The 24,690-nt window shown below is 41.2% G+C and overlaps 1 protein-coding gene across 1 annotated transcript in view; it reads left to right on the top strand.

The window, feature by feature from the left end:
* The window catches only part of KIAA0825 (KIAA0825 ortholog), a 429,397-nt gene that overhangs the window by 185,473 nt on the left and 219,234 nt on the right, over nt 1-24,690 (top strand). The window contains 3 exon segments of the mRNA XM_070373134.1: nt 16,366-16,545; nt 23,939-24,053; nt 24,055-24,161. Coding sequence (XP_070229235.1) covers nt 16,366-16,545; nt 23,939-24,053; nt 24,055-24,161 — 402 coding nt within the window.

The raw sequence follows: 24,690 nt of genomic DNA, 5'->3' as shown, positions 1-24,690 counted from the left end.
GTCCCAGAGACAGTTGTCATCTAGGGTCTGTGCTGAGTCTGCATGAGGGTAGGGTGACTGTAGGGCATGATAACATAAACCAAGGCTTCTGAACTTTGTAGTGCGGGTAGCTGTTTAAAACTGCAGATTTTGATTTTAGGTCTTGTTGGGGTGGGGGGTACCTGAAATTCTGCTTTTCTAACAAGCTGCCAGGTAATACTGCTCTTGATGCTGCTGGTGCCAGGACCACCTTTTGAGAAGCAAGGCCATCATATAAAGTTTCTATTGCTATCATTGGCAAAAAATTGGGGTATGTGATTTATCTTTCCAAAGTATTATGTTTTTAAAGAGACATAATTTACTTAAGATTATTTATAATCCATTTATCAGAACGTTCACAGTAGTCACAAAGCTTGTTCTTATTTGAATACAGGTCTGATTATGTCACTTCTTCTCTGCTAAAAACCTTTAGTGACTGCCCACTACTTATAGAGGTGTTTGTAAACGATGTTGTTGCACAGTCCTAAATTGTGTCTGACTCTTTTGCGACCCCATGGGCTGTAGCCCACAAGGCTCCTCTGTCCATAGGATTTTCCAGGCAAGAATCCTAGAATGGGTTGCCATTTCTAGGGAGTCTTCCCAACCTAGGGATCAAACCTGTGTCTCCTGCATCTTCTGCATTGCAGGTGGATTGTTTAACCCTGAGCCACCAGGGAAGCCCGCTTATAGAGTATGGACCCTAATCCTTTAGACACAAGCAGTGAACCCTAATCCTTTAGACACAAGCAGTGTACTTTGTACGCTGGAGATGATTGACTTGCCCAGAATCTTGTCCTGCTCTTCACCAGTTTAACATGCATATTCTGGTCTAGGTTGCACATCTTGCTGCTGCTGCTAAGTCACTTCAGTTGTGTCCGACTCTGTGCGACCCCATAGACGGCAGCTCACCAGGCTCCCCTGTCTCCCTGGGATTCTCCAGGCAAGAACACTGGAATGGGTTGCCATTTCCTTCTCCAGTGAGAAGAAAGATTGAAGGCAGGAGGAGAAGGGGACGACAGAGGATGAGATGGTTGGATGGCATCACCAACTCAATGGACATGGGTTTGAGCAAGCTCCAGGAGTTGATGATGGACAGGGAGGCCTAGGGTGCTGCAGTCCATGGGGTCACAAAGAGTCAGACACGACTGAGTGATTGAACAACAACAGTCTCCATCACAGCGACCAAACTCTACCATTATAGCAGGACCATACATAAGCAAATGATGTGACTGCAGTGGAGGAAGGTTTTCCTCAACCATTTTAGGGTCACTGGCTGGTTTGAAAATTAAACTAACAAAGAGAGAGTGACAGGAGAAAAGCACATGTATTTATTTAATATAAGTTTTACATGACACAGGATCCTTCCTAAGAAAGTAAAGATCCAGAGAAACAGAAAATGTCATTAGGCTAGGTTTGGCTTAGAGGGTAAAGCATCTGCCTGCAATGCAGGAGACCCGGGTTCGATCCCTGGGTTGGGAAGATCCCCTGGAGAAGGAAATGGCACCCCACTCCAGTACTCTTGCCTGGAAAATCCTATGGAGGGAGGAGCGTCGTAGGCTACAGTCCATGGGGTCACAAAGAGTCGGACACAACTGAGCAACGACATAATGAAGAATGGATAGTCGTGGAGAAATACAATAGGTCAAGTAATGTGAGGTAACTGTAAGAAAACTGGGGAAAACTTAGCAAGGCTTATTTGCTAGGATTCTTCTCAGTGTCCTTTTGACTTCAGAGATAAGGATGCACCTGTTCCCCTCGTATAGGGAGGGGAGCTATACCAGAGACGTGAGCGTTTTATGACATGTTTCAAGGAGAAGGGCAGCAGGGAATCAGAGTGACCTTCCTGCTTCTGCTCTTTTCTTAACTCCGTTAACTTAAAATATTAAGTATATCAAAATGCCTTCTTTTGATGTAGCATTCTTGAACTCCACCACCAATACTCCATTAACATTTTTTTATGGACACTGAAATTTGAATTTTGCCTATATTTTGTGTTACAAATCATATTCTACTTTTGATTCTTTTTCAACCATTTACAAAAGTAAAAAAACATTCTTGGCTTTGGGCCTTCCTGAAACAGGAATCATGCTGGTCATGTCCCCAGGGCTGTAGTTGTCAAGCCTTGTTCAGGAATATTGTGCAGCACTCAGGTGCTCACATTTCTGCAAGGTGGTCATTTGGCGAGAAGACCCACATATAGACTTCAGTTCAGTCACTCAGTCGTGTCCAACTCTTTGCGACCCATGGACTGCCGCACACTAGGCTTCCCTGTCCATCACCAAATCCTGGAGCTTGCTCAAACTCATGTCCATTGAGTCAGTGATGCCATCCTACCATCTCAACTTCTGTCGTCCCCTTCTCCTCCCACCTTCAATCTTTCCCAGCATCAGGGTCTTTCCAATGAATCAGGTGGGCAAGGGATTGGAGTTTCAGCTTCAGCATCAGTCCTTCCAATGAATATTCAGGACTGATTTCTTTTAGGATGGACTAGTTGGATCTCCTTGCTGTCCAAGGGACTCTGAAGAGTCTTCTCCAACACCACAGTTCAAGAGCATCAATTCTTTGGCACTCAGCTTTTTTTATAATCCAACTCTCACATCCATACATGACCACTGGAAAAACCATAGCTTTGACTAGATGGACCTTTGTTGGCAAAGTAATGACACTGCTTTTTTAATAAGTTGTTTAGGTTAGTCATAGCTTTTCTTCGAAGGAGCAAGCGTCTTTCAGTTTCATGGCTGCATTCACCATCTACAGTGATTTTGGAGCGCAAGAAAATAAAGTCTCTCATTGTTTCCATTTTTTTCCCCATCTATTTTCCATGAAGTGATGGGATCAGATGCCATGATCGTAGTTTTCTGAATGTTGAGTTTTAAGCCAGCTTTTTCACGCTCCTCTTTCACTTTCATCAAGAGGCTCTTTAATTCTTCTTTGTTTTCTGCCTTAGGGTGGTGTTATCTGCATATCTGAGGTTATTGATATTTCTCCCAGCAATCTTGATTCTAGCTTGTGCTTCATCCAGCTCAATATTTTGCATGATGTACTCTGCATTAAGTTAAATAAGCAAGGTGACAAAATGCAGCTTTGACATATTCCTTTCCCGAGTTGGAACCAGTCTGTTGTTCTATATCCAGTTCTAACTCTTGCTTCTTGACCTGCATACAGATTTCTCAGGTGGAAGGTATGGTGGTCTAGTATCCCATCTCTTGAAGAATTTTCCACAGTTTGTTGTGATCCACAAAGTGAAAGTCTTAGATATAGTCAATAAAGCCAAAGTAGATGTTTTTCTGGAACTCTCTTGCTTTTTTGATGATCCAACTGTGTTGGTAACTTGATCTCTGGTTCCTCTGCCTTTTCTAAATCCACTTTGAACATCTGGAAGTTCACAGTCCACATACTGTTGAAGCCTGGTCACCTTTTGGTGAAGGTCTGTAAGTCTTCACAGAACCATTCAACTTCAGCTTTTCTGCTTTAGTGGTTGGGGCATAGACTTGGATTAATGTTATATTGAATGGTTTGTGTTGGAAACAAACAGAGATCATTCTGTCATTTTTGGTATTGCCCCCAAGTACTTTGTTTTGGTCTCTTTTGTTGACTATGAGAGCTACTCCATTTCTTTCTAAGGGATTTGTGAGCACAGTAGCAGATACAATGGTCATCTGATTTAAATTCGCCCATTCCGGTCCATTGTAGTTCACTGATTCCTAAAATGTCGATGTTCACTCTTGCCATCTCCTGTTTGACCACTTCCAATTTACCTTGATTCATGGACCTAACATTCCAGGTTCCTAGGTAATATTGTTCTTTACAGCATCGGACTTTACTTCCATCACCAGTCCCATCCACAACTGGGTGTTGTTTTTGCTTTGGCTCCGCCTCTTCATTCTTTCTGGAGTTACTTCTCCACTCTTCTCCAGTAGCATATTGGGCACCTACCAACCTGGGGAGTTCCTCTTTCAGTGTCCTATCTTTTTGCCTTCTTATGCTGTTCATGGGGTTCTCAAGGCAGGAATACTGAAGTGATTTGCCCTTCCCTTCTCTAGTGGACCACGTTTTGTCATAACTCTCCACCATGTCCCGTCCAGCTTGGGTGGCCCTACACAGCATGGCTCTTAGTTTCATTGAGTTAGACAAGGCTGTGGTCCATAGACCTAGCATTGTGCTTTTAACTCCTCTTCCATGGTCTGAGTAGACATTCCTGCTGGACAGATAGGCATGGTGTCTACCTGACAGAGGACATTTCCCTTTGAAATATTAATACCTTTTGCTCAGTGGACTTTGTGCTTATTCAAGAGCACAAGTGAAGCTCAAAACTCTTTTCTTCGTCCTTAAGTCTGCCAGTTGCAGAATTTGGACCAACAGTCCACCTGTGCTTAATGGTCTTTCCTTGGCACAAACTGCTTAAGTGGCAAATGCCCACTGATGAGTCAAAGTGATATGAAGTGAAAACCGAGCCATACCTTGCTTGAATGAATTGGGTATGTGTAGCTTGGAGAAGAAAAAAACTAGAGGAGTCAGGATAACTACATTCAAATATTTTAAGTCATCATGTAGAAAAAAAATGAAAAAACAAAACTATGCTATTCAATTTTGCAAGTGGACATGGTTGGGAATAAGTTAAAAGGAAATGGATTTTGCCTGTCAACCAAAACACCGAATGGTCATCTGTAATGATAACTGAGGATGTTGTTTACAATTCTGTGTGTCTTTTCTCTGTTCACCTAAAGAGACTAGCCTAGATTTCTGTGGACCTTTCTAATAAGTGTTCTCTCTCTGTTTTTTAAATGCAAGAAGCAGTTTGGTAACTTGAGCTGTCCAAAGCAGTAGACAGCCAGCTGCCTTGAATGGTGGTGGATAGCCTACTCCTGAAAGGATTCTAAAGGAAGCTAGGTCAGCATTGTCACAGATGCTAGAAGGCTTTTTATTCATTTACTCCACAAGTATTTATTCAGTTATTGACTAAATAATGGAGCTCCGTGTAAGGTGTCTGCCAAACATATGACCTCATTATGTTTCTTAATCAGTTAGAAGTTGGCGTTAATCTGTAGGGTAAAAATCAAAGTTTTAAAGACCTATCTTGGCTGTGCTTGTTAGTCTTGCCAGCACCTACTGTTGAAGCAAAATTCCTCTTTGCTCCACAAATGATTTGTTTGAATTCAAATTAAATACAACTTTGATAACCTGCTCTGTAATTTCTTTTCCAGTTGAGAATGTTCTTATGCAGAATAGCCCTTTGTTCTTTCACCTGTTCCTTTTCCATTCAAGCTGCTCACTTTGATTTGCAAACCTAAAAGGCTTGTAGTTAATGTAAGAGACTCTTTGCAAACATAATTCCTAGATTCAGTTTTATTGAATAGCACTCTTGCTAGATGCAATACTAGAAAAGGGTTTCATGGTCAAAAATGCTTAGAAACACCACATATATACTAAAATGCCTTCTTAGAGAGTCACAGAGCTCATGAATAATAAAAGGCTATGAAAAATCCTGCAAAAAACAAGTGTTTACTATTGTTGAAGCCAGCACTTCCCAGAACATATGTGCTACCCATTAACATCCCACAAATGCACTTTGGAATATCCTACCTTCTAGAGAGCATAAGGAAGGACTTCAGTAGATACAGGTCAAAACAGACAGAACTGTTTGAAATTGCCTATCTACGTTTACTAATGTGTAAATAAAACAAAATAATTTTTGAACATACACAATTGCCTGTGTATGCCATGTACAGGTTATCAGATTTCAAGGAACTGGAATCAGTTGCTCAGTCATAAATCTTTATTGAATGTAGCTATTTTCTTGATTATTTTAAAAACGCTTTTCTCTCCTTCATTTCATTAAGGGTCAGCCTCTTTAAGACTTGGTTTCTTCGTTTATTAAAAAGAAAATGGAGTTTTTACAAGGCTCAAAATAAATGTGAAATTGTATGTGAAATGCTTAGCATAGAGCTTGTACCATTGCAGATATTCAATAAAGACCTGCTGCTCATCTCTCCACCATCATAGTCCAGAATTTAGGACTCTGGGTATTCAAAAGAGCTCGAAACCTAATGTCCAATGATTATTTAGGTTTTGAGGAAAAAGCATAGGATAAGTTGTAACTGGTGAACTTCAATTTATATACAAGCATTTTAGAACGTAAAGCAACATAATAATAATTCCTAGGAAAAAAACTTGGTCCAGAGGATCTCTAAAAAGAATGATATTTTTGATCTTCATATATTTAAGCTCCATTTCCTCAGATGTCTTTTTAAAGATTTCACATTTTATCAGAATAAGTTGGGGTGAAAGTGAAAGTTGCTCAGTCATGTCCGTCTCTTTGCAACCCCATGGATTGTCCATGGAATTCTCCAGGCCAGAATCCTGGAGTGGGTAGCCTTTCCCTTCTCCAGGGATTGAACCCAGGTCTCCTGCATTGCAGGTGGATTCTTTACCATCTGAGCCACAAAGGAAGCATAAGTTGGGGGGGTGGGCAGTAATAAGTCATATTTATTGAAAGCTTGTGAATAATTGGCAGGTTGTGGGTCAGGCCACTCAAGATGGCTGCTCTGTTGTTCTGTGTTTGCTTCCCCTGCCCAGCCAGTGCCTGCTTCACCTAAACCCTATGCACAGGACTGACCTTCCTACTTTGCCCTGGGCTCCAGCTGCTGATTGTTCTTGTCTAGGGAGCGGTAAGTTTCCCTGGTAACTAATGAGCCACCTAACGCCAGCTCCCTGACAGCGGGCAATCTCCGCTTCTCTCTGGAAGTCAGGACTGCCGCCGTGTCCCGCCCGCAGCCTGCTGCACACGGTGAGGCCCGTGGTGAGGTGTCGTTCCAGGACCTTGCTCCAGACCTGTAAGCTCTCCCGTCCACTAACCAGGGTCCCCAGCCCCCAGACTGTGGGCCAGGACCAGCCTGCATACTGAAAGGAACCAGGCAGCTCTGCAGGAGGTGAGCAGTGGGCAAGTGAGTGATGCTTCTTCACCCGCCCCTCCCCATCGCTCCCATGACCACCTGAACCACCCCCCTGTCCCCAGCCCGGGAAAAATGGTCTTCCAAGAAACCAGTCCTTGGTGCCAAAAAGGTTAGGGACCGCTGCGTTAAACCATTGATCTTTCTGTCTCTGACTCCTGGCTCTTTGGCCTTGAAGCTGGGCAAGTACAGGCTCTGTAGACCTGTGGGGTGCAGCCCAACAGAGGTCGCAAAGAGTCGGAAATGACCAAGAGACTTCACTCACCTTTTCAGTTTTATTGCTGTTAATTTTCATAGTGATCTAGGCTGCGGCGTTCAGATCTAGTGCTTCTCTGAAACAATGTTCATGTGATGCTCCACCCCCTTTTTCTCTGGTGTTAATTTATTGGCCTGGTGTCCTAGGTTTTAGGTCCTTGTTTTATACACTGCATTTTCTGTCTGTGCACTTTCTGGCTCATCCCTATGTCTAATGTGCGTCTTTCTGTCTCTTCTCTTGGTTGGGGATGCTCCTGAGTGTCTGGTTAATCCAATTCCGAGCTCATGGCACACTCTTTCCCAGCATTACGGCCAAATCCATTTAGTGACTCAGCAGGAGCTTGTCATTAACAGCAATTCTTGTGGAAAGCAAAAATTAAGCAGTCGTGGAAAGAAGAGAGCTGGGGCACCACAGATGTGTGAATCTTCAGAAGCAGTAAACACAGCCTCCCGATGGCTTGGTGGTCGACTTCCTTTCCTGACACCACCCTTCCTCGGAAGCACGAACAAGTTCTCTTCTCACAAGGAGTTTAAAATAATGTCTGCAGTGGAAAGGGCCCTTCAATGTTATTGAAAAGACAACCTGTTCCCAAATCTTTTATTTGTTTATGTAATATAGAAACTGTTTGACAGATAAAGGAGAAGGCAGACGGAATTCGAAAGAGTAGCTTTATTATTGACAAAACCTGGGGTCAGAGAATACGCTTTCAAATACGTGACTTGCCAACACTACTCCACGATTGAGCCGGTCCCTTTATCCCTCCAAAGGTCCCAGCTTTCCACTCTCCACCACCAATGACCAACAGAGCCAAAACACACAGGACTCCTTGCTGTGGCAGAGCCTTCCCTGATGGACTTAACGGAGGGGGCAGGGGCCAGAATGCACCCCCTGTAGTCAGGCAGGCCGCACAAGCCAACCCAACCCTGCCTTGTCTCCCCTATCAGGCAAGAAGACACTTGCCTCTACCCTTCTACATTCTTCCAGCGAGCCCAGGAAATAAACTGGAGATCAACAGGAGACAAACCAAAGGTTGATAACGTGCATACATGGACTCAGGCTTCCCAGGTGGCCCAGTAGTAAAGAATCCACCTGCCACTGCAGGAGACACAGGAGACTCTGGTTCGATCCCTGGGTTGGAAAGATCCCCTGGAGAAGGAAATGGCAACCCACTCCTGTATTCTTGCCTGGGAAATTCCATAGACAGAGGAGGCAGGCTACAGTCCCATGCAGTCACAGAGCATCAGACATGACTGAGTGACTAACACACCCACACCCACCCACCCACCTGGAAAAACTGAGTAACTCACCTAAATGGCTGAAGTTAACATTAGTCGCTCCGTCATATCCAACTCTTTGCAACCCCATGAACTGTAGCCCACCAGGCTCCTCTGTCCATGGGATTCTCCAGGCAAGAATACTGGAGTGGATTGCCATTTCCTTCTCCAGGGGATCTTCCTGACCCAGAGATAGAGCCCATGTCTCCTGCATTGCAGGCAGATTCTTTACCATTTGAGCCACCAGGGAGGTTAAATACCACCCTTAGTGGTTTAGTTGCTAAGTAATGTCCAGCTCTTGCAACCCCATGGACTGTATCCTGCTAAGCTCCTCTGCCCATGGGATTTTCCAGGCAAGAATACTGGAGTGGGTTGCCATTTCCTTCTCCAGGGGATCATCCTGACCCAGGGATTGAACCCGGGTCTCCTGCACTGCAGGCACATTTGATATCACCCTCAGCTAAAGATAGAAAAGGATGTTGAGGGTGGGGAGAGTCAGTTAAGGGAGATTATCAGCAGAAGCAAAGTTGATCAGGGTAAGGTCATTATCCAGGTTTAAGTCAGTGCATTTTCCATTGATAAGAGTTTCTACAGAGTTGGTAGTTCTCCTCTTCCAGGTACAATAAGGAAGACTCCCTTAACAAATGGAGATTTCCCTTACAAATCGATTGTTTCTTAAGGGTAACTCCTACTTGGTTTTCAGAGTTTTTGCCTTGTATGCTGTTTCTTAAAAACTAATCAGCTTAAAATAATTAATATGTCAAAGAGACACATCTTAGGGTGGCAAATTCTGCTCCCCTACATTAGGAACAGAGAAGAAGGGAGTCAATGGAAGGACAAATCAACCTTTGATACATTATGGAAAGGGGGATGGGGGCAAGGACCCAGTTATTTCATTACATCTAACAATTTAGAGAAGGGATAAAAATTGCTAAGGCATTGAGCCTGGGGATGAACAGACAATAGTGGTATCCTAGACAAAAATAGGAAACACAGCAAAGAGAATGAAAGAGAAAGATCAGAGCTGGAGATGGAGAACTGGAAACTTAAAAAAGATCTTTGAAATGAAAGGATAACAGAATTAGTAAGCCAGGTGTAAAGCTGTGATATGAGGCTGGAGGAAGGCTTAGGCCAAGATTCTAAGGGACCCCCGCCCCAACTCCCACTGTTGTTCAGTCGCCAAGTCGTGACTGACTCTGTGCAACCGCATGGACTGCAGCACACCAGACTTCCCTGTCCTTCACTGTTTCCTGGAGATTGCTCAAAATCATGTCCATTGAGTCGATGATGCCATTCAACCATCTCATCCTCTGTCCCCCCTTCTCCTTTTGCCCTCAATCTTTCCCAGCATTGGGGTCTTTTCCAATAAATTGGCTCTTCACATCAGGTGGTACTTCAGTTTCAGCATCAGTCTTTCCAATAAATATTCAGGGTCGATTTACTTTAGGATTGACTGGCTTGATCTCCTTGCTGACCAAGGGATTCTCAAGAGACTTCTCCAACACCATAATTCGAAAGCATCAATTCTTCAGTGCTCAGCCTTCTTTCTGGTAAAATTGTCATATCTGTACAAGTGAAAGTTGCTCAGTTGTGTCCGACTCTTTGCGATCCCATGGACTATAGCCTGCCAGGCTCCTCTGTCCATGGAATTCTCCAGGCCAGAATACTGGAGTAGGTAGCCATTCCCTTCTCCAGGGGATCTTCCCAACCCAGGGATTGAACCCAGGTCTCCTGTATTGCAGGCAGATTCTTTACCATCTGAGCCACCAGGGAAGCCCTATCCATATATGGCCACTGGAAAAACCATAGCTTTGACTACATGGACCTTTGTTGGCAAAGTGATGTCTCTGCTTTTCAATACACTGTCTAGGTTTTTCTTAGCTTTTCTTCCAAGGAGCAGGTGTCTCTTAATTTCATGGCTACAGTCACCATCCACAGTGATTTTGGAACCCAAGAAAATCTCTCAGTGCTTCCACGTCTCTGCTTCTATTTGCCATGAAGTAATGGAGCCAGATGCCATGATCTGTTTTTTGAATGTTGAGTTTTAAGCCAGCTTTTTCTCTCTCCTCTTTCGCCTTCATCAGGAGGCTCTTTAGAGTATTATGAGGATGAAATTAGACATAAAGTAGCTCATGTGATGTTCAGCATAGTGTGCCTTGTGGGTAGTAACTCTGCTTTTATGGAGTTGGTATAAATCTCAATTCATAAACTCAGATACACAAGGAATATCCAAGTCACTTTTTGTCTTCAAACCAATTTCATGAAGATTCTGAGCCCCAACTGCCTGGCTGGTAGGATTTTTAACTGTAGCTATTCTTAGGACTTCCACCTTTACCCCAGGGGAGTACAGAAGTCCCCTGTGAGACTGTATCAATTTTCAATTATCTGGTCACTCTGGTTACTGCACAGGTACACTTTTTTATTTCCTCTCCAAGCACTCCTGCCAAGCACAGCAGTCAGGTATGGTTTGAAACCTTTGATGAGACTGAGAACCCGTGTCAAGGATCCAGGGTCCCTCCTTGCCTCCCCCAGACAAGCCTCACTGTGCACTGCCTTCCAGGAAAGTGCTTGTAGCCCAAGACATCGCTCTCCAATGCCAGAGGTCTCCTCTCTCCCGACCCTCACCCCTGGCCCCTGCCGGACACATATGATTCCACTTTCATATCATCCGGCCGTACCAATACTATGATTCATAAAAAGTGGCTTTTTTCCTTTAGTTCAAACTAATAACTATTCAGTGGATTTAGCTTTTCTTTGTTTCTTTCATTCTTTTTTTCTTTTTTTTTTTTAATCTAGGAGGGCAACTGACTTCAGTCTGTTTGTGCTTTCCAAAGAGCAAAAACCCCCGAGGCAAGTAAACAGAAATAGACTACTTTCTTCAAAGCAAGGGAAAATAGAAATAAAAAATATCCATTGACATGTCTTGACACATTTAGCTGGTAATAGCAACAATGGCAATGCACCTCATTATTTTCATTATAATATTCCTCATATCCATCCCCTTTCTCCGTCTCTATTGTCAGTACATGATTCATGGGGCCTTCATTTTTCAGGCTGTGTTGATTGTCCAGTTTTACCTCCCCTTCCCTCCCACCATTCCCACTTCAGCCATGTCACCCAACCAGCCGCTACCTGTACCAACTCTCCTGTCTTCTTGGAAAGCACCTTCCCCACCTCAACCTTGTCAGGCCAGTAAATTGCAACTTCCCCTTAAAGACTCCACTGAGACATGATCTTCCCTGTGACTTCTCCGTGTTCCCTTCCCAAATGTAAAGCACCGTCCTCTGTATTTCCAGTGTCTTCTATTTGAAGCACTTAGACTTAAGGTGATAGAATAATTCCTTATTCAAACCAGGATATTTTTGAGAATGAACGAGGATGCTACGACTAATTACCCCAGAGCCATAGACATAAACCAGGACTGTCTGAGGCAAACTAGGATGTACGGTCATCCTACTTATCTTTACATTGCTGAAACGACTGTTTACATGTCGGTCATTCCCACTCCCCACACACATACACAAGGAGGCAGGCAGTGAATTCATGGAAGGCGTAGGCCTCGGCATCTAGTACAGTGAGTGCCAACATAGTAATCGACTGATTAAATCTTGGGAATTTTACTGGGGCAGAACGTTGTAGCATATTAAAAAGCAGAGACATCACTTTGTCAACAAAGGTCCGTCTAGTCAAGGCTATGGTTTTTCCAGTGGTCATGTATGGATGTGAGAGTTGGACTATAAAGAAAGCTGAGCACAGAAGAATTGATGCTTTTGAACTGTGGTGTTGGAGAAGACTCCTGAGAGTCCCTTGGACTGCAAGGAGATCCAACCAGTCCATTCTAAAGGAGATCAGCCCTGGGTGTTTATTGGAAGGACTGATGTTGAAGCTGAAACTCCAATCCTTTGGCCACCTCATGCGAAGAGCTGACTCATTGGAAAAGACCTTGATTCTGGGAAAGATTGAGGGCAAGAGGAGAAGGGGATGACAGAGGATGAGATGGCTGGATGGCATCACCAACTCAATGGACATGAGTTTGGGTAAACTCCGGGAGTTGGTGATGGATAGGGAGGCCTGGCATGCTGCCGTCCATGGGATTGCAAAGAGTCGGACATGACTGAGCAACTGAACTGAATTGAACTGAAGTGGTAGAGACCAACAAAAGGAGATGGGAGGGAACGTGTGCAAGGGAAACAAGTACACTAGTTAGGGAGGAGCAGAGGTCTGGGGATTAAAACATAGTTTGGGAAAGATTGTGGAAACTCTGGATTGTGAGGTTCAGGAATTTCTAAGAAAGTGCAGTAGCAGGGGAAGGTTTAAACATGGGGCAATGACATAAAGGATAACTGATACTGAATATAAGGTGAATTGGAGGGACAGAAAGGCAGGGAGAACTGAGGAAACTATTTGGATAAAAAAAAAGGTGAAATTATGAATGCCTGAACTAGGATTGTTTGTCATTTAACCTTTTATGCTTGATGAAAAGCTTAGGACCCTTTAGAATGCAAGTGGCAGAAACCCAAATTAACCAAAAAGGGAAATTTATCAGCTCCGCTAACGTAAGTATACAGGCGTGCTGGATCCAGGCTCTCACACAGTGTCATCCCATCAGGACTGTGCCATCTCTTGGTTCTACTTACTTTATTGGCTGGGTTCTCAATGGTTTGGTTCAGTTCAGTTCAGTTCACTCAGTCGTGTCTGACTCTTTGTGACCCCATGGACTGCAGCACACCAGGCCTCCCTGTTCATCTCCAACTCCCGAAGTTTACTCAAACTCATGTCCATTGAATCGGTGATGCCATCCAGCCATCTCATCCTCTGTCATCCTCTTATCCTCCCACCCTCAATCTTTCCCAGCATCAAGGTCTTTTCCAATGAATCAGCTCTTCTCATCAGGTGGCCTAAGGACTGGAGTTTCAGCTTCAACATCAGTCCTTCCAACGAACACCCAAGACTGATCTCCTTTAGGATGGACTGGTTGGATCTCCTTGCAGTCCAAGGGACTCTCAAGAGTCTTCTCCATCACCACAGTTCAAAAGCATCAATTCTTCTGCACTCAGCTTTTTTTATAGTTCAACTCTCACATCCATACATGACTACTCGGAAAACCATAGCCTTGACTAGATGGACCTTTGTTGGCAAAGTAATGTCTCTGCTTTTTAATATGCTGTCTAGATTGGTCATAACTTTTCTTCCAAGGAGCAAGCGTCTTTTAATTTCATGACTGCAGTCACCATCTGCAGTGATTTTGGAGCCCCCAAAAATAAAGTCTGTCACTGTTTCCACTGTTACCCCGTCTATTTGGCATGAAGTGATGGGTTCTCCATGGAGTTCTCCCCAGAATGGACATTAGTAACTTCCAGCCTACTTTCTACCAGCTTAGCAGCCCCAGAAAAAGGAGGACACCGTTTTATCAATAGTTCCAGCAAAAATCCTAGGGAAGACTCTAGATGATGAAAATCAAATCACGGTAGTAAAATTATCAAGAAGAACTATAGAAGTGATGAGCTTCCAAATGAGCAAGAAAATAAATGTACTTATTCCAAAATGATCTAGATTGTGTTTTTTCAATATATTTAAATTATGAGAAACGTGAGTCATTATTATCTTTAACTCAAAAATACTTTTACATATGATACTGGACATAGCATGCTAACTGTCTAAACAAGAGAGAAATTACTTCACCTTTTCAGTCCAACCTGTCAATGCAACAGTAGAGGAACTGATCTTTGAAGAGTGGTAATGGAGCCAGAGGAGGACTCAAAAGGGCGATTAAAATGAATGTGTCTTTGTGTGCCGGGGTCCAGCCCCAGCTGATCCAGGGAGTTCGAAGCGGGGACGGCGTCGGCGAGGATCAGGATACAATAGCTTCAATTCTATATTAATTAAAGATGTAAAGAGTAATAGAATGAGGATAGCTCAGTAGGAAAATTCAGTGGAGAAAAGAGGCTGAGTAGCTTGGTTTACGTGGGAGACCAATAAAACTTCAAGACAAGAAGCTTGCACCACTTACGTAGGCCGCAGGCGTCCTTCTGTTCTTCCGAAGGAGAGGAGACACTGAGGCCTCCCCAGTTGGATCTTAGAAGCCCAGGCATAATTAGTAAGCATGGCAGGTTCCGCGCTCCAGATGGAGACTCAACCAGAGTGAGAGAGAGAGTGACATGGGGAGACCAGTCTTTCGAGGAACTGATCCCAATTCTTTATTTTCCAGGGTCTGTTTTTATACACTGAGGTGTTATACAAAAGTCACGTGGGGACAGCAGTCCTGACTTTAAGTCAGGTGCTTCATACAAATGTAGACAGAAGTCTTAGGGGTGTTTCATCATCTTCTGGCCAGGGGGCCTGCTGACAATTTATGGCCCTCTCCTTATGACAGTGGTCAGTCAACCAGAACACTTATTTCTCCAAGGTTGATTATTCTTAAAACAGACGCCACTTTCTGAAGGTACCAGATAAAGTTACATTCCTATAGGTTGAGGGTGTAGTGGGTTTTAATTAAGGAAAGAATTTGCTTAGCCTAAGGTCTAATGTGATTAATATCAAAGGTTAATACTTATTTCTTCTATATATTCATTAATGTGTAAAAGGGCAGGGGATGTGGAGACTTAGCAGTAAACATTGGCTCAACAAATGAAAAACCCTTCACCAATATAATTTCTAATTAGCCCACTATACTTATACTAATGGTTTTCTAACTTTTCTAAGGAACCTGTTTTTAGAAGGTTTAAAGCATCTCGTGCCTCTCACGGTTGGGAGGCTGTGAGCAATCACATGTGGCCGGACAAGCCTGTCAGGCAGGCTAGAGAACCTTCAGAGGAGAGTTTGTAGGTTGAAACACTCCTGTCACGCCCAGGAATTATTATTAACTGGAGCTCTAAGTTAACTCCTTCTCCGAAAGAGGTGGTGGGGGACAGCCCCCCGTAAAGTCAGAGGTGTAGGGGAGAGCACAAAGTAGTAAAGTAGGCAGGCTCTGGTTATGGGGGTAGATGCTCGAGAATTTCCAGGGGGACTCCTGAGGTTCGATCCCGCCTTTGCGTATGTCGAGCCTCCTTCCTCATGACCTTTGCCACGGGCGGAGTGCCTCACGCCAGCCCCCAACATTTGTAGGAATTCCTATTTGATTTTATTGAGAAACAAGCTGAGAAAGCTCTTCATTCTGAAATGACAGGAAGCTATGGGTTTGAGAAACATTTATAAATTTATTTGTAGAATTGATAGCATAAGACTGAGAACACTATAACTATGAATTTCCTATGAAATTTATGTTCTGAATAAAGGGTATATAATGTTCAGAACAAAAATCCCAAAGAGAGATACAAAGATTCAACTAGTTATAAGTAGATTTTCAATATTAAGGAGTATATAAAATAATTCTGTTTGATGTTCGAGTTAAACACACACACACATATATAGTGTATATTTGTATATAATATGAATGAAATACTGCTCTAAATATAGTAACAATCACTGGTTGGTAGGATTTGGTGCACTTTTAGTTTTCTTAGTTTCTTAGTCTGAATTTTTTTTACAGTTTTTAGAATGAATGTGTGTTACTTTTAAATGAGAAAAGAAATGAAAAATGTTTCTTTAAGAGGATAAAGAATTCTGTCATAAAAGTAAACTACTGTTGCCCTTTGACATGATGTCATGTGGTTTTTCTCACAACTTTTCCCCCACAAATATCCATGATTCTCTCAGAAATTATACTGGGTTTGGGGAATGGACCTTTGATCTGAAAGAATATGGCATTTCTCCTATTATGCAAATAATAATCAAACACATTTTTACACTGTTATGCTAGTATTAGGAATAGGAATGTAATCATATTCATTGATACCTACCTTACTAAATCATTTTTATTCTTTTCAAGAATGTACCTTTCAAGAACAAGGTTCCAATACAGAAAATAATCTGAACCAAGGATCCAGTGTGGTAGAAGCTGTCTTTCAAGTATTGTACCACTGCACTTTCTCTCCGCAAACATTTGGAAATGTCTTTGTGAGTTACATGGAAGAAGAACAATTATGGGACTTGTTATACAACATTCCAGGTATGAGAAAGTTACTATTTGTAAAAGAAGTGTTTTATAGATACTCAAATATATCTTTAAAGACATTTGTAAAAGTTTATTGATGTCAGTTTTGCCGAATCTGTTATTTGTAAAAGGTTATCTTACATTTTTTTCAGTATACAGGCTACTTTGGGGAATCATTAACCATTAATTCCCATCAAAATTCAACATACTTGGTACAAGGTGAGAGGGGAAGTTATTACCTAGAAATTATGTTATGCGGATTTTCTTTTTTTATTAAAAATTTAACATTTACCACAGATAATGTTTTGCTATTAAACATGTAAGAAATTAGTAAAATGTAAAAAAATACTTTGTGCTTCTCAGATGCTTTTATTAAACAAACTGATGGATAAACCTGCTGGCCAGTTTTCTTCATATGTAAATGGAATTTATTATGACCAGCCTAGTGGCTCTCTATCGGAGAAGGCAATGGCACCCCACTCCGGTACTCTTGCCTGGAAAATCCCATGGACAGAGGAGCCTGGTGGGCTGCAGTCCATGGGGTCGCTAAGAGTCGGACATTACTGAGTGACTTCACTTTGACTTTTCACTTTCATGCATTGGAGAAGGAAATGGCAACCCACTCCAGTATTCTTGCCTGGAGAATCTCAGGGATGGGGGAGCCTGGTGGGCTGCCGTCTATGGGCTCGCACAGAGTCAGACATGACTGAAGTGACTTAGCAGCAGCAACAGCAGTGGCTCTCTCTAGACATTTAAGTAAGTCCTATCATTGTTTCAGGGGTACTGTGTTTTCTCCAGCTGTGTTGTTCTGCCCACAACTCAAATGGATGGTAAAGTCAGAATGAGTTACATGTCTGAATAAGAAGTGTTCGTGGGTTACCCCACCTTCAGGACCAGGTGTAAACATTCTCACATTGTTTGATCCTTAATATTCTGTCTTTAAATCTCTGTACTTAATGTCTTGGGACAATGAAGGATGAGGATTTAGGTTATCCTGTCAGTCCTTTAACTATATATATCATTTACATTTGGTTTTCAACCTAAATGCTTTCTTATACACTGTTTTGGAACCACCATTTCCATAAAATACTTAATAGAATCCATATTAAAAAATCTAACTGGCTCATAATCATGGTTTCGTTCTTCCTGTACTTTTTAGCTATCCTCCAGACGTGACTTGACTATCCTTTTAACTATTTTTAAGTCATTATGTTACATCTTCTCTTGGTCATTATCACTGCAAAATAGCAATATATAGCTTTATGTAATGATTTCAAAACCTCAAATCTATCACTTAGAGACTCTGTGATAATTATCTCCTTTTAAAGTCTTATTTTCTAGTTTTCATATATTCCTCACTGGTTCTTTTTTTACCCCCCAAATGGTCAGTCTGCTGGTTTAAAAGAGAGCATTATTTCTGATGTAGACTTTATTAAACTGAAAGAAAAACAACCTTGAAAGCTCCTCTACCCCCTGCTGTTTTGAGTCATTTTTGGTGAGGATAAGAGCTGAATTGTCTCACAAGATTATAAAGAATCGGGGACCCACTTGCTTCAACCATAATTTATCTTTTAGTTCTTAAGTTCTTGAACCATCTGACACTCAGCACAAAACCATACTGAAAATGACTTAGAAGAGATCAATGGATTTTAGGTGGTGGCCTGAGAAAGCGAAACTGCTCCTTGCCCCTAATTAGTCTTCTCTCCCATCTACACGTTGAACAAACCCTCCTCCCCCAGGTCAGAAAAGTCTCTTGGAATAGGAACGGGTAGTACAGATGTTCACAGAGACCAGATTTCGTCACGGGCTCAAAGGGGCAGAACTTCAAAGTGCTGAAACATCCTTGGCCTTTGTGCAAGTTCTTTCTCCATCAACGTTAACTTATCTCCTTTTAAAGTTGTATTTTCTAGTTTTCATGTATTCCCTTACTGTTTCCTTTTTATCCAAAAACAGGCAGTCTTCTAGTTTAAAGTGAAAGTAAGAATTGCTCAGTCGTGTCCGACTCTTTGCAACCCCATGGACTGTACAGTCCATGGAATTCTCCAGTTCAGAATACTGGAGTGGGTAGCCTTTCCCTTCTCCAGGAGATTTTCCCAACCCAGGGATCGAACCCAGGTCTCCCGCGTTGCAGGCGGATTCTTCACCAGCTGAGCCGCAAGAGAGCATTATTTCTGATGTAGACTTTATTGAATTGAAAGAAACTAAGACATTGCAGTGGTCATGAGGGACTGTGCCTTTTTTTTTTCTCTCCTATTTAAATCTTTGTAAGTCTCCTATTCTTCTGTTACCAATTACAATGATCTTAAAATCCCTAATAAGATAGACTAATTCATAAGAAAACTAAGTCTTTTACTGTGGTTTCTGTTTGACTTGAAAAATAATAGGTTTCAAGGAAATATAGCTGAGACACATAATCATAATCCCACAATATTTGCATTTTACCACTAATAGATCTATGCTTCAGTAAATATTATGAACTTATCCAGATTGACTAGAGTGCATTACTTAAAAAACTGGTTTATTTTCTTCCTCTTGAAACACGCTATGATTTCTGTATAGCTTATCCATAAGACATCACAGTCTTATCATTTTAGAGTAAAAAGGTGAAAACAAAGAAGGCAGTATCCTCATTTTCTTGCTGGGCTTCCCTGGTAGATCAGCTGGTAAAGAATCTGGCTGCAATGCAGGAGACCCTGCTTCAATTCCTGGGTCAGGAAGATCTCCTGGAGAAGGGATAGCCTAATCACTCCAGTCTTCCTGGGCTTTGCTGGTGGCTCAGATGCTAAAGAATCTGCCTGCAATGCAGCAGACCTGGGTTCTATCCCTGGGCTGGGAAGATCCCCTGGAGGAGGGCATGGCAATCCACTCCAGTATTCTTGCCTGGGAAATCGCCATGGACAGCAGAGCCTGGCGGGCTACAGTCTGTGGGGTTGAAAAGAGTCAGAGATGACTGAGCGACTACTTGCCTGAGATTGTTCACTGATTAAATCGTAGAATCCGAACGAAAAAAATGGAATTCTGATCACGGGCCTTGTTATTTTCTTTATTTTTTTCTATTAGACTAAACTTTTTGAAACATTTGCTTTATGAATATATGAATTCAGTAATGAAATATATAAATTGGCTTCATAATTAGATATAACTCCTTAGAATGAACATAACTAGGAAGAAAAACAAGAGTGAAAATATCCATTTAAAAAAAGATTACAGAAGATAAAAATTATTAAAAAAACAATTACGTTGGGTATCTCATGTGGGCATTTCAAAGGCCAATACACTCTGTAAGAAATAGATTTGGTAGCAATCATTGCAGGCCTGTACTCTGAAAGTAGGTCAACAATATTTAGTTGGGCAAATGAAAATATCAAAGCACAAGTTACTTTGTGCTTCACTCTATTCCTTAACTCCCTTTTACTTTTAAGAGAAACACATGTCTTTAGCACACACTGAGTTAAACTTTATAAGGAACTACTAAACTGTTTTGCAACGTAATCCCGTCCTTTTACCTTCCCACCCATTATGTGAGAGAGTTTGGGTTGCTCTGTGCCCTCACCAACACTTGGAATTGCCTTTTTGCTTTTAATCATTCTAAGGAGTATATGCTATTATCTCACTGTGATTTTAATTTACAATTCCATGGTGATGAATGACGTCAAACATATCTTCATGTTTTTAACAGTCATTTGAAAAAATTCTTTTGAAAAATATCTGTTTAAAACGTTCCTTCATTTATTAATTAGATTGTCTTACTGAGTTTTAAAGAGGTCTTCCTTGGTGGCTCAGTGGTAAGAATTGCTTGCAATGCAAGAGCCACAGAAGATGCAGGTTTGATCCCTGGGTCGGGAAGATCCCCTGGAGGAGCGCATGGCAACCCACTCCAGTAATTCTTGTCTGGAGGATCCCATGGACAGAGGAGCCTTTGGTCCATGGGGTCGCAAGAGTTGGACAGGACTTAGCGACTAAACCGCCACCATACATTTTCATATACATATACAATTTTCCCAGCATCATTTTTAGAAATCACTATTCTTTCCCAGTTTGAATTACTTCAGTGCTTTTGTCAGAAATCAAGTGGACAATTGATCAAATCCATGTCTACGTGTGGATCCTCTGTTCTGACACTTTTAGCTACATGACTGTATTATTCTTTGTTTTCTGTTTGCTCCAACGTTGTTCCTTTTAATATCCATTTTGACCTTCTTTGGATTAGCTGGATATTTTTCAGTATTACAGGTTTTCTTTGCCAATGGCTTATTTGATATAATTCTATATTTATTTTGGTAGTTGTTCCAAGGTTTACATCTTGTGATGAGTTATCTTTGACTCATCACAGTTTACATATAATGTAAGAATCTTACACAAGTATATTTCTGTTTACTCTTCGTATTCTTTACATGTGTCATCATGCATTTTATTTCTACTAATGTTATCAACCCTACAGACTATTGTTTCACTTTTGTTCCAGTCAGTTATAGCTTAAAGAAGCAAGAAATGAGAAGAAAGTCTTTCATATTTGTCCATCTAGCTATCATTTCTGGTACTCTTCTTTTACTTGTGTAGATCTGAGTTTCTGACAGATATCATTTTCCTTCTACCTTAAGTATTTCCTTTAATGGACTAAAATTTTTCTGCCATCAATTCATTTAATTTGATTTGATTGCATGAAAACAGGCTTTATCTTCATATTTGACATATTTTTCATCAGACATGTACTTTTGGGTTCAGAGATTTTTCTATCTCTCATTTTTTTTTTCACTCGGGACTTTCAAGGCATTTTTCTATTTTATGGCTTGCACTGTTTCTGATGATAAATCACTTTAGGTTTTAAAGTGTTTGCTTCCAGTTATGTAATGTGTCTTCTTTGTGTTGTTCATGTTAAGATTGTTCTCTTTATCACTACTTTGCAGCAATTTAATTATGATGATCTTTGTTTTCGTTTATTTTGTATTCTGCTTAGGAATTGTTGAGCTTCTTATATCTGATGATGTTTAGTTTTTATCATATTTGGAAAATTTTCAGCCATTCTCACGGGGTATTTTATCTCCCCCCCACCATCACCACTTTTTTCTGAAATTCTCTTTTTTTAAATAATTAATTAATTTGGCTGAGTAAGGTCTTAGTTATGGCATGCAGAATCTTCATTACATCATGCAGGATCTTTTGCTGTGGTACATGGACTCTGACTGCACTGTTCAGGCTCAGTGGTTTTGGCACATGGGCTCTCGAGTTGTGGCCCGCAGCCTCCAGAGTCCACAGGCCCAGTAATTGCAGAGTGTGGGCTTCATGGATCTTAGTTCCCTGACCAGGGATTGAACTTGTGTTCCTTGCATTGCAAGATGGATTCTTAACTATCGGACCACCAGGGAAGTCCCTGATTTGCAGATATTGTAAAACCCTTGTATTCCTCTTATAAATCCAACTCTGTGTTGTGTATGATCCTTTTAGTGTATTCTTACGTTCAGTTTGTTGACATTTTGGTGAGGATTTTTGCATCTATGTCCATCAGTGATATTGGGCTGTGATTTTTCTTTTTTGTGTGCTGTCTCTGTCTAGTTTTAGTATCAGGATGAGGCTGGCCTTGTATACAGAATGAGTTTGGAAGTATTTCTTCCTCTGTGCAATTTTTGGGAATAGATTGAGAAGACCAGGTCTTACCTCTTCTCTAAATGTTTGGTAGCTTTCACCTGTGAAGCCATCTGGTCCTGGACTTGTGTTTGTTGAGAGTTTTTCTAAATTACAAATTCGGTATCATTGCTGGTAATTGGTCTGTTCATAGTTTTTATTTCTTCCTGGTTCAGTCTTGGGATATTGTACATATCTAGTAATTTGTCCATTTCTTCTAGATTGTCCATTTTATGGCTGTGTAATTGTAGTCTCTTAGAATCATTTTTATTTCTGTGATGTCAGATATAACTTCTCCTTTTTCATTTCTGATTTTATTGATTTGGACCCTCTCTCTTTTTTCTTCATGAGTCTGGCTAAAAGTTTGTCAATTTTGTTTCTCTTTTTTAAAGTCCAGCTTTTAGTTTCAGCACTATGGTGGTTTTTACAGTGGGTTGTCATTTGAGAAATATCACCGTGAAATTTGAGGGGGAAAATCATATTGATGCTCGTCTCTGTTGATTCAAATAATGATCCCTGAACTTCCCAGTCATTAAAAACAAACAAAAACTTTTATTGTATTTATCACATAAGTAACACATAATCATTGCAGGTGATACTTATTAGAAAGAAGGGAGGAAAGAAAAGAGGGAAGGAGGGAAGAAAAAGTCAAAGAAGAAGGAAAGGAAAAGGAAAATCACCTGAAATACCATTAGTCATTGATAAGCACCATCAACATTGTAGAGTATCTTTTAATTCTTTTCTGCTGCTGCTGCTACTGCTGCTAAGTCGCTTCAGTCATGTCTGACTCTGTGCGAGCCCATAGACGGCAGCCCACCAGGCTCCCCCATCCCTGGGATTCTCCAGGCAAGAACACTGGAGTGGGTTGCCATTTCCTTCTCCAATGCATGAAAGTGAAAAGTCAAAGTGAAATCGCTCAGTTGTGTCCGACTCTTCGCGACCCCATGGACTGCAGCCTTCCAGGCTCCTCCACCCATGGGATTTTCCAGGCAAGAGTACTGGAGTGGGTTGCCATTGCCTTCCAAGTGTATGTAAACATGTATTTTTTAATAAATATAATATATCATACTATTTTCTAAGCTTCTTTTTTTTCTAATCAATATGACTTTATTGCGAATATGGATGTGCTGTGCTTAGTCACTCAGTCATGTCTGACTCTTTGCGACCCGTGGACTGTAGCCTGCCAGGCTCTTTTGTCCATGGGGATTCTCCAGGCGAGACTACTGAAGTGGGTTGCCATGCCCTCCTCCAGGAGATCTTCCCAATCCAGGGATCAAACCCAGGTCAACGGCATTGCAGGTGGATTCTTTACCATTTGAGCCACCAAGGAAGCCCTAAGCTAATTAAATAAATCCCTAGTTGTTGGACATTTAGATTATTTCCAATTTTTTATTTTATTCTTTACATAATCATAATTAATTTCTTAGGATAAATTTCCAGAGAAAGAATAAATGTGTTAATAGGTAAGTGTCAAAGCTTTTGCAATTGTTGTCCATGTGTCATCTAAGAAGTTTATACAAGTTATATATCCACCAGTAGAGTCCCCAGAGTACTAGCGAATACTGTTTTATTCACTGTTATTCTGGCTACTATTCCCTTGATTACCAAGGGGTAACTTTTTTCCCCAATGTTTATGGACTACTTATCAATCATATGATCTCTAGACTAAAAACAGCTCTTCTTTCTATAGCTTTGAACTAGATTACTGAGAAGCTGAATTCTTAATTGAACAGGGCACAAAATATTTTTGATTCTGCTAACTGTAATACACTGTCTGGTTTTAAAGTCTCAACACGCAGAGAGTCCGAGGTGGCGGTCGTCCGATGCCTGAGACTGGCACTGACAGACGCTGTCAAGGACGTCGTGCAGCAGGTAGTGTCCATGATGAGCTCTGGGAGCAACCGAGACGAACCTGAACAAGCACAACATTCCTGAAGGTCTGCGTGAGAGCATTCCGCAAGAATGGAATTACATTCCGAAAGAAACCAAAAGGAAAGAATCAAGCAAAGGTACGTTTGTTTTTCTTTAAGAACACGTCCCTAAAGAAGCACACTTTCTAGAATATGAGAACAAGTAACATTGTAAAAATTACAAGATTTGTAAACTATATTAGTCTCCTTTCTACCATGTACATTTAGGATTCCTAATTTTCATTAGTGCAAGCCATATGATCAAAAATAAATAAAATAAACACACACACACAACTTAGAAATGAAAATGACTCAAACAATTATCTTCTTTTTTTAACTACCAATTCAAAATTTTCTGTGATATTTTGTGTTTATGTTAGTATTCAGGTTAGTCACGTGATTTTGACTGATTTCCTTTAAACCTATTGAGGAATTTAAAATTCATATTCTCAAGAAGATTGCTCTGATATTCAGTTTAATTATTCTTTTTTGAAGTTTTTCCTGTACAACTACCAGTTATTACTTTCTTCTCTTTCTTTAATACACCTACATGTGTAGCTTTTGGGTAAAAAATAACACCCCATTTAATAGCTACATGTATTTTTCTGACAGGTATTCCCCCCTAGTA

The sequence above is a fragment of the Bos mutus genome, chromosome 7 (assembly GCF_027580195.1).
Source record: "Bos mutus isolate GX-2022 chromosome 7, NWIPB_WYAK_1.1, whole genome shotgun sequence".
NCBI classification, from domain to species: Eukaryota; Metazoa; Chordata; class Mammalia; order Artiodactyla; family Bovidae; genus Bos; species Bos mutus.
The sequence above is the reverse complement of the archived record's forward strand: the minus strand, read 5'-3'. Positions and strand labels throughout refer to the sequence as shown.